This window comes from Poecilia reticulata, linkage group LG9, assembly GCF_000633615.1.
Source record: "Poecilia reticulata strain Guanapo linkage group LG9, Guppy_female_1.0+MT, whole genome shotgun sequence".
In the NCBI taxonomy this organism is placed as follows: Eukaryota; Metazoa; Chordata; class Actinopteri; order Cyprinodontiformes; family Poeciliidae; genus Poecilia; species Poecilia reticulata.
The window spans coordinates 18,038,520-18,049,151 of NC_024339.1; the positions used below are offsets into that span (position 1 = coordinate 18,038,520).

The 10,632-nt window shown below is 38.1% G+C and overlaps 1 protein-coding gene across 2 annotated transcripts in view; it reads left to right on the forward strand.

Moving 5' to 3' along the window:
* The window catches only part of hsd17b3 (hydroxysteroid (17-beta) dehydrogenase 3), an 8,120-nt gene extending 4,291 nt beyond the window's left edge, over window positions 1-3,829 (forward strand). Inside the window, exons 1-11 of one of the 2 annotated variants that reach the window (XM_017306464.1) lie at window positions 24-810; window positions 906-952; window positions 1,116-1,191; window positions 1,303-1,410; window positions 1,513-1,580; window positions 1,915-1,959; window positions 2,107-2,141; window positions 2,276-2,357; window positions 2,440-2,505; window positions 2,631-2,780; window positions 3,295-3,829. In XM_017306464.1, the coding sequence (XP_017161953.1) occupies window positions 1,131-1,191; window positions 1,303-1,410; window positions 1,513-1,580; window positions 1,915-1,959; window positions 2,107-2,141; window positions 2,276-2,357; window positions 2,440-2,505; window positions 2,631-2,780; window positions 3,295-3,441 (762 nt within the window). In that variant the 5' untranslated portion in view covers window positions 24-810; window positions 906-952; window positions 1,116-1,130 and the 3' untranslated portion in view covers window positions 3,442-3,829. Of the gene's footprint in view, window positions 1-23; window positions 811-905; window positions 953-1,115; window positions 1,192-1,302; window positions 1,411-1,512; window positions 1,581-1,914; window positions 1,960-2,106; window positions 2,142-2,275; window positions 2,358-2,439; window positions 2,506-2,630; window positions 2,781-3,294 lie in introns of those variants that run through there. The other variant, XM_008418340.2, reaches the window with a different exon arrangement.
* The last annotated feature ends 6,803 nt before the right edge of the window (window positions 3,830-10,632 follow it).

Sequence of the window (10,632 nt, forward strand, 5' to 3'; positions counted from 1 at the left end):
ATATACAATTTTATTCATTTGTCAGAACCAAAGGGGAGTGTTGTGGCCCTTGGAAACAAACAGTTTCTGTTTGTTCTCAGCAAACATTTTATCAGCTGAGGAACATGCTGTTTTAGCACAGTGAGTAAGAACAAAATGGACTGAAGTGTAAACAAACATTAACGCAGGCAGTCCCGGGCCCTGTTTCAGAAAGGCGGGTTAACAAGCTCTGAGAAGGCAGTTACTCTGAATAAACCTGCCTGGCTCTCTGATACTCTGGGTTTTCAGACGAGGAGAACCTCACTTAAAATAAGCATTGCTGCTTCCCACTGGAATGATACCTTTCAATGATGCCAAAAGGATAATATCAAAACATATTTTGATATGCTGCAATACCAACAGTGTTTGTAGTTTCAATTCACAATTATCTACAGTCCGACGGTGGGAGGGCTCTTGTTTAAAAAGCTACATTATTCAATATAATTCACTTAAAACTGAACAATTTGTGCTCGATACCAATAACATAAAACAGGAAAAATGATATTTAATGCAGAGCACATGCCCGAGATAGAAACGCCGTTTCTGAAACTTTCCTTGTGCCAGCAAAATGATGGGACAAACTCAGGATTTCCTCAAACAATCCTGCTGCCGCGCAGAGATGGTTCGCGATAAGTAAGTTGCGGTTAAAAGCGGACTCAGAATAACAGCTGTCTGGCTGAAACCGAAAACCCATAGTCAACTTGAAACTTACTCAGGATTTTCACTCATCCTGCTTTCTGAAACGGGGCCCCAACGTCCTTCTGACAGCGCTGGAAGGACCTTCAGAAGGAGGTGGGGAGCGACAGCGCCCCTAGTGTTGAGTTGCAAACAGCTGCAGACAGAAGCAGTTGATTTGAACATCTTACTCTTTGCTTCCTCTGTTTTAGTGGTGACTGGTGCGTCAGAAGGCATAGGAAGAGCTTATGCATTTGCAGTAAGTAACTGTTTAAACAATGTGATAAACTTTTTTTTTTTTTTTTTTTGCATTTAAATTTGCAATCTAAATATATTTACCTTTAATTTGAACTCTGTTCACTAATATTTGCATGTGGACATTTTTTTGTTCCTGATTTTAACCATCACACGCCGCTTCTCAGCTTGCTGACCGAGGAATGAATGTCGTCATCATGAGTCGAACCAAAGCAACGCTGGAAAAGGTGGCAGAGGAAATAGGTATAACACTTGCTTGTTTGTAGTTTGCAAAAACATCTACAAAATGTATGAACGATCATTTCTATAGATGGCTGTTGTTCAGAGTAATGTCAGTGTTTGATTTTGTCTCAGGTGAAACCACAGGACGGAGGGTGAAGGTGATTGTGGCAGACTTCAGTGAGGAGAGTGTCTTCAGGGAAATAGAGGAAGAGTTAAAAGACCTTAACATTGGCGTTTTAGGTCAGGCATTCATATTTTTTTCCCCTCTATTTAATATTCAAAGCATAATCATGAAGGAATATTCTTTCTCCGAAACAACATCTTTTGTCTCCTCGTACACAGTTAACAACGTTGGGGTGCTCCCCACCTTCGTTCCCTGTAAGTTTCTCGATTCTGAGGAGCTGGACAAGGTCAGTGATATTTAAATGCATATAACAGGTCCATCTCAGGAAACCAGAATATAATGTAAACGTTTTTTTTCCCCCCACTGATTTAATTCAAAAAGTGAAACTCTCAATAATTTAAATGATTAATCCTCTAGTTTTATACACAAGACAAACAAAATGGTGATTGATTCAGCACTTTCTGAGTGGTTTCATCTCAGGGTTCTTTCTATTAGTTAACAAACGTTTAAATTTCCTTTAAAATAAAATGTAAAACAACTTGTTTCAATTTTAAATGTTCTGAAGTTGAGCTTAACGTCCGGAACCATGTACTGAGACAGGTGTTAATGTGTATTTTCAGACAATAACGAAGGTGATAAACTGCAATGTGAAAACGTTGTGCAAGGTAAGAGAGTTTCTGTTACATCAGTTCTGTAAAATACAAAAGAGAAATATATTTAATTTTTATTTGACTGACAGTTTCGTCAGTCTTCAGACACTTGTTGTACACTCTCATTTCTCTCGAATCTGAACTTTTTTCATTTGTCTTCAGATGTGCAAAATAATCCTCCCAGGCATGGAGAACAGGTCTCCTACCCATGTTTTCTTCATTAGATGTAATGTTTAACAGAGTTATATTATAATATGCTGTTCAATGCAGTTCAGTTTTCCACAAATATGTTTGCAGTTGTTGAATTTTGAATTTTTCTTTGATTCTGCAGGAATAGAGGGGTGATCATCAATGTTGCTTCGGGAATTGCTTCTTTTCCCTTTCCACTCTATACCCTTTATGCTGCATCAAAGGTAAAATGATCCATCTAAGATATTTTTGCAGGTCATCTGATCGGATCGTTTATAACCTTTGCATGAATGTCGGGTTGTGCAGGTCTTTGTGGAAAGATTTTCTCAAGGTCTCCAAGCAGAGTACAGAGATAGCGGGATCATCATACAGGTACCACAACATTCTTTCAGACCTTCTCTGAAAAACTCTGGACCACAAATAGGCTGAAACTGTTTGCTGCGAACCTGAAGCACATTGTGTTTTCTGAATGTTGTGTCACCTGAATGTTTTCTCAGGCAGTGGCTCCTTTCGGGGTCTCCACTCGGATGGCGGGTTTCCAAAAGACGAACATGGTGACTCTGCTGCCAGAATACTTTGTGCAAAAATCCCTGCAGTACGTCAGAGCTGGAGACAAAATCAACGGCACTGTCTGCCACACACTCCTGGTAAAACAATTTACAAACGTATCTCATGGTGCCAAGTAACAGTGCCTTGCAGAAGTATTCGAACATCTTGAACTTTCCACATTTTCTCATGGTTATTTATGAGGCAAAAATATATTTTTTTTCAAAGTGGAAAAACAATGCTACTTGTTTTTTAAAATGGTTTTCATGTAAAAAATTTTAAGTGTCATGAAATTATTATCAACCCCCTTCACATTTACACTTCCAAAAACAGATTCGGTGCAACTACTTGCCTCGGGTCTGACTCGGCTGTTGATATTTTTGCAAAGAAGAATGGACTAAAATTTCAGGCTATTTATGTGCAACGCTCACTGGCAGATACATGTCCTCTTTACTGCTACATATTCATTTGTATATTTCTTTCAGACAAGAAAATGCACTGAATTTTGTGGCTGGAACATGAGAAACTGCTGAGAAAGTTGGAAGAGTTTGTACAAGGCACTGTATGCTGGCAGACTGAATTATCCTCATGGTTGTCTTTGTGTTGTTCGTTTAGGCCTGGCTGCTGCAGTCTATTCCTCTTAAGCTTTTCTACGCTGAGATTGTGCTGCAAGGCTTACAGGACTACGTTAAAAAGAAAACAGGTCAGAGGGAGTCACTTTCTGAGTCAAAAATGGAATCTAAGAACGGTATGAAAAAATAGGAACACATAAAATTGTTGAATCCACTTTTAATTATAGAACTGATGGATGCTGTGAACAACAGAAGGAGCTGATTATTATGATTTTTTTGTGTGCTTTTATATTTACATATTTATGGCTAAAATTATAAAGACCTACGACTTATTGTCATTTCCAAATGTGTGAAAACAAACCCTCAGAAAATGAAGCATAACTCACTAATGCACAGCTATATAGTAGCTATATAGTACAAACTGTTTAAAGCTAGTTTTGTCATAATTTCTGTTTCTTTGTGTTTTATGTCCTGATTTATCAAACTATGTTGTATCTGCTATAGTGTTGTTCAAATAGATGTCAGGTGAATGTATCACAAGCTATTAAAAATAAAATGCAGCTCTGTATAACTCGTCATCACTCTCCACTGGTTCATTTTGAGGGAACAGGATACGTTTGTGACAGTAGCCTATCGACAATATTTCTTTCAAGTCAACCTGCAGCATCTCAATCAGATTAAGATTAAGCTTTAACTCGGTCCAGTGTCTTGACACTCAGCCAGCCCCTTGACGGATTTACTTAATTTGCTTAACACCTTAAGTGTCATGAGGAGACCGGTGACCTCATGTACCTGTGAGGTCGCTGTAAGTGTTTTGAGGGTGTCAGGTAAGGGTCCCGGCCTTATGAACAAGAGAGTACTGTGTTACTGTATGTCCCGTGAACATTTTCATGAGACGGACTTCTTTAAGCATCTGGTTTGATTTTAGGGTGAATTTTTTTTGTAACTGCCAGACCTGAGAATGTATGCAGTTGTTCTGAATGTCTCACTAATACAATGTTTTCTGTACAGTGGAACGCACTGATTTTAGTTCTTGTGAGACATCTTTAGATACCGAACAAGACTCAGAAGCTGCCATTGTTGTTCTTTCTCAGTACCTCAGACAGCTCTTTGGCTCTCACCTCAGTGTTCACGCTCACCTAAATGTCTGCAGTGCAAAACAACAGTGTTCTAATCATGTGCAATGACGTGATATATTTGGGCGTAATTTTAGCCATTGCAAGTAGGAATAAATGTGTGGGTGGCCTAATTTCTTCTCAGCCAGAAACTTTATTTGTCGTTTTGCATTTTACAGAAAAAAAGAAGTCTCTTCTTTCAGTTTTCCATTTTTATTGAATCTCTGATAAATCTATATGTCCAAATGTTATGAAAAATACAAACTCTTTCACTGTGTGTCCTAAATATTTTAACATTTCACATTATTTTTACATCCTGTTATAAATCATTAAAAAAAAAAAAAAAACATTTTCTTTTAGTTTATGAGTCTAGTATCTCACTGCTGTCCTAAACGTATTCGCCTTGCACAAACCGCATAGTGAAGGAAAGTGAACGTCATATCAAGCTGGAGTTTGGTTCAGACTGGCAACAGACGCCAAGAAGACGTACTGCAGAAGACTGCTGCAAATGACGTACAATGATAAAAGCACAAAGACGTCCGGTTATTTGTCTGCACGGTCAGGTTCACACGGCCTTTTGTGCTGTGAGAAAAGCCAAAATCATAGGCAGGCAGCATGTTTAGACAGCTATGATGTACAATCCTCCCCCATCAAAGATAGTGGAGAGGATGGGAGAAGGAGATGGAGATGGTCAGAGTGACCCTGAGCTTAGATCCTCCACACTTGCTTTTGAGTTTTTCAAACTAAAACTAAATGACACCTACTCAAAGGAGGACAGTCTTGATTTGTCCTACATGACAATTAATGAGATGATTTTAAGATGTGGCAATCAGTGAGACAGAGGTGGAAGCAACAATGAGGTAAAAAGTTAGTATAGAAAAGAGTTATAAATGCACCATTCTTTAATAAAACATGCTAAAGGTGTTGTGGGTTGTTGTCCATCCATCAGAGATAGCTACATGATGTTTAGCAACCAGTTGCAGAGGAACAACCTGAACACCTGTCCTCTGGAGAGCCAGGGCATTAATAAACTGTCCTACACAGTTCAGTCAGAAGGGGGAGCTCTACAAACTAGACAAGTCCGCACTTGTGAACTTATTGGACTTTTTGGACATCCCTGTCTAAAATTCAGGACATACATATATACAACTGTTAAGTGAGGGTGATGATGGAAGTGAAGAAGAGGCAGAGGCCGTAAATGGTAACATACAGGAAACTCCCACAGGCAAAGTGCTATGTTGTGAGAAAATAATGTTGCACATTGCCCTGAACGCACCATCAGGCTGACAGAACGGGAGTAACACTGAGTGCACACAGCCAAAGCTACTGTGCAGTGGTTTAGGTCAAAGCATTTCACTGCGTTAGAATGGCCCAGTTAAACTTCAGACCTAAATCCACTGACGAATATTTACAAAGATTTGAAAATTTCTGCACTCCATCCAATCTGACTGATCCAGTATGTATAAGCGTTGGACTTCTTGTCTTCAGCATAGATTTCTTGTTGAAAAAAGGAAACAATTTACGCTGTTGATAAAGTTAAATATATTTAAGAATTTTGATGAGTGCATCCATCAAAATGTTATGGTTTTTAGTCACTGAAGCAAGAAGCAAGACGATTTAGATGAGAGTAGAACAAGGATTCAGCAGCTCTTCCAAGTTCAAATTTGCACAAGGATCTTAGTGCAAAGCTGGTGGAAGCTTTGTGTGTCTGTCACATAACATTTCTAACAAAGACCGTGAAATGTTCTGTTATGACATTTGCAATTATAAACTTGCAAAGGTAAGCTGATAAACATAACTATTGTTTTTGAAATATAGCTAGAAATTATTGTTGTAGTTCAATTAGTTAGAAACCTACAGACCCCCAACACAGCAAGTGCTCTAAAACCTCAAGCGTAACCAGGTATATTAAAAAATGTGAAAGATGAAGTAATTTTATTGAAAAATGTCCTCCCATGTTTTTCAAAAAGAGTAGCTAATCAGAAGACTCATTGTATGTAAATTTATTGAAAGTTTCACATTTTAACATGACCTCACACCTTTGATATCAGTTTATCAAGAAAATGCTAAATCTGACATTTCCATTCTGCATGAACCCCTACAGGGCACTTTATATGAACTGACATTCATATATGTCTTCATCCTGGCTTGTTTGCTTTGCATTCAGGTTCCGATTTTATCATTTAATTTTCATTGTCATTACGTAGATTTCACAACTACTAATGCCCTTATTGTACTCTGTATTTTCCAGTGATTTTTGATTGTCTGTGTTCTAGATTATGTCACTTTTTATCATTTACAGTTCTTACTTTTGGATTTTCCATCTTGTTTCTACCATGTTTTGTTGTGTTTCATGTTATTCTCACTCCATTCTCCACATTCATCTCCTATTTGTCGATTTCTGTTTGTTTGATGGATTTCCTGCTTTGCAGAATTGATGGTCTAATTGAGGTTATATTGCTTTCTAACAGTATCGCCTAAAGTAAATGCTAACCGATTTAGCTATTTTATTTATTTGCTTATTAATTTGGTCATTCATTCTCGTTATTCTTTTCAAAAGTTTAAACACACCCTTCTTTATTTTTTTATCTGTTAAATTTTGTCAGATGTATCAGACAACTATGGATTATATAAGCAAGAATTGTATATATATAAGCAAGAATTGTATTTATATAATTTAGATATATTATTATTATATATATACAAATATATACTTCTTATAAATTAGGATTATGCATTCTAATTTACAACCTAGAAGCTCATAGGAGATTCTGTAAGATTTTCTTCAACAACTTTAAAATATGAACCTTGCAATACTAAAAATCGCCACCAGATGGCAGAACAGGCAAAGACTGTGAAATAAAAGCGGGGTTGTTTACTCTGAACTTTCACTAATGGAAGTTTCAATGCATCTATTGCAAAGATAAATATGCATAGGAGTATAACATGAGCGCTTTGGAATAAATAAGTAACAAGATGGTAGCTAATATTAGTCACTTTAATTTAAAAGCCATATCTAATTTAGAGATTTCTTAGAGGACTTATATCTGTAATCTAAGTTTGAAAAACCTGCTGCAGCGTCATGTCTGTGTCACCTGCTGCTTGAAATCAAAAGTTGTTTACCCTGCTTTCTCAAGAACAGGGGGTTTCTGCATCTTAGGTGGTCTTGACTCACCTGGTGCCAATGCAATTATAGCAACTCTTTGATATCTTATGTCAAAGCATTACAAATATCAAACAGGGTTAATTACTGTTATTATTACTGTCCATAAAAAAGGTCAAATTCAATCAAAGTACCTCTTTTCATCGTTTTTCTATCAGTGGGATTAAATTTAAGGACAAAAAATATGAGAGTAGAGTACATCCTGTTGCACGTCCTGTGGCAGATACATTTTTTTTTACTTTAGTCTGGGCAAAAAGAAAGTCTCAAAAGGCCTTTTTTTTTTTTTTTACTGTGCTTAATTTCTGTGTATGTGAGTCTGTGACTGTGTCTAAAAAAGGGAGTGAAGTACTGCTGGTGGTGATGCTCTCTGTGCCACTCCATTCTGATGCGTTGACACCGCTTGTGTGTTGTTTCAGCAAACAGAAGCAATGTTCCAAGGCAAGCACATGCAGCCCACCCAGAAGTCAAGGTCAGGACAGCTAACCCTCGGAAACACACAGACTTGCTTTGACGCAGGGAAGCTTGCCACACAAGAAATTATCCAGGTTGACTGAGGAATTTAAGATGGAGATTGGAATTCTTTCACCCTTCTACCCTTGATTCTGTCCAACAGTGGTATCTTTGTATCTGCCAATAATGGAAACTGCTGATTTTGTATAAAAATACTGGCTTTGCATTTATTAGATTACTGATGGTTGGAACACCAAAAACTCAAAAACGGGAAAACTTTGATGCATGTTTGGATGCTCAAAAAAGTCTTCATCTTTTCTGAACTTTTTCCATCTTTTGTCAAATCAAACGTTCAATGTATTTAACGGGGGTCTTTGGACATAAATCAGAACCAAATACTGCATAATTGTAAAACACATGGAGAACAATATTCAAAGACTAAATCTAAAGAGCAAGGGGAGAAGTCATTCTCATGGCTCATTCACTGCCAAAATACTTCTAGCGCAGTCAAATTGCATTAAAATAACTTTTTCAATATTGTTTCCAAGGCTTGCTACAATTTTTTATTGCATTTAGGTCGAGACTATGACTGGGGCTGTTCAAACATATTAATTTGCTTCAACCAAAACCATTTCAATGCGGTTCTGGTTCCATGTGGAAGACGATCGTCTACCAAAGTCTCAACTATTTTGTAGCCACTAACATGTTTTGTTCCATAATCGCTCTGTATCTAGCGCCGTCCATGTTCAAATCTACTCTGGCCTGTTTCCTGTTCTCGCTGAAGAAATGCATCTAGTCAGAATGACCCTAACCATGTATCACTCTATGCATGGTGTGTTAGTTTTCTGTCACACTAAGCACTTTGCATGCAAGTCAAAAATGTCTGACCCAAGCACCTTCCTCCACATGTTTACATTGAGTCTTCCATACTTTGTGGAAAACAAGACTTCTTATGGCTTTCTTCTTGTCACTCTTTCATGAAGACCAGGCCTGGAAAGTGTGTAAATAATAATTGTCCTGTCAGCACTCTACCAACTGAACTGTGGGCTTATGTAGCTCCTCCAGGGTTATCGTAGCTTTTCACCTGGCGTGTCAGTTTTATTGGTCGTCCTTTTCTTGGTTAGGTTTACAGGAGCATGCAGATTGGCCTCATATGTTGTAAACCTGCTATAAACTTCTCTACAACTTTATTCTTGATCTTTCAAGCCAGCGTTGGAATGTGAATGGTTTAGATGACTTTTCGTTAAGGATATCAAAGTAAACAGGACTGACGATTCTTTTTGAAAGCCATATTCCTTACACTTCAGAAACATGCTTGGGTTTATGCTGGTTTGTTGCATAAAATCATAATAGAAAACAATTAAGCGTGTGGTTTTATATTACAAAAAGTGAAAAGGTTAAACTTATACAAATTTTGCAAACCACTTTCTGATTAACTATCTTGCCAGTGTGCTGTTCACCCTTACATTAGGTGAAATCATCTGACACTGAGCTCCAAAAGTTTTAAACATTGTGCCACTAATTTTTATAAAAGACAATTACCTCAAACTTTGCACTTCCCCAAATGATCAGGCCACCAGACATCAGCTTGGTGGGTAATGTCTGGTGGGAAGTCAACAAAATAAGAGATAGAAAGACAAAAAAAAAATTGAACTTGAGGGCGAGAAACAGTAGAAGTATGGATTAAAAAAAGAGAGAACTAGTGATTTTTTTTTTCTCCTGATGGCCAAACGCTCGCATATGGCTGGGCTTTGCTTGCATAGCCTCACTTCAAGGCGAAGGGCCCTGCAAACATAAACAGTGGAGCGGCCGCAGCTGGAGCGGGGAGGCAGCCGCCTGCTTGCAGAGACCTCTCCACACTAAACAATGGATCAAGTGACGCACATGCTTTTGGCAGAGCAACAGAGACGCAGGCAGTTCTTCACTTCGTTTATATCTCTGCTCTCTCAATATTTACCCCATGGTAAAACACACAGTTTTCCATTCCTTTTGTCTGTAAGAAGCAGAAGAGCAGACCTCCCTCTACTTCTTGCTACTCTGCTCTTTTTGAGTAGATTTATTCATTTTTATCCTATCCTATAAGTCTTTTCAAATTTTAATAGCTAGAGCTCCATACAAATATTTTGAAATCTTTCCAGTGCAATTCATTAGCATTTTTAATTTCCAGTGATGATCTATGTGAGCAAACAAAATGAGGGATTAGCCTCCCTTACTGTGTGAGTCAGTGTATTAGACACTTGGTTGGCAGAAGATTTTATGCATCTGCATTATATCTTTTATGATGGGGCACAATGGGGAACGGAAGGACCCAGGAGCCAGTGTATTAACCCAAATTACGGCTAACAGTTTCCTGGTTAACTGGATAGGAATGAGGGGCAAATTGTGTGTAATTTCCTAATGAAGGGAGAGAGGTGTTTTTTTAATGTAGAGACCTCCTCTGCCTGTTACGGTAAGAGCAGGAGAGCTCTGCACCCCTCCACTGCAGCTGTTAGCTTGATGAGACTCCCCAAAGTTTCTGTTAAGAAATCAATCCATCCATCCATCCATCCATCCATCCATCCATCCATCCATCCATCCATCCATCCATTTTCTTACACCCAAAATTTGGGTGTCCCATTAGGGGACACCCAAAATTTGAGTAATAACATGTCAA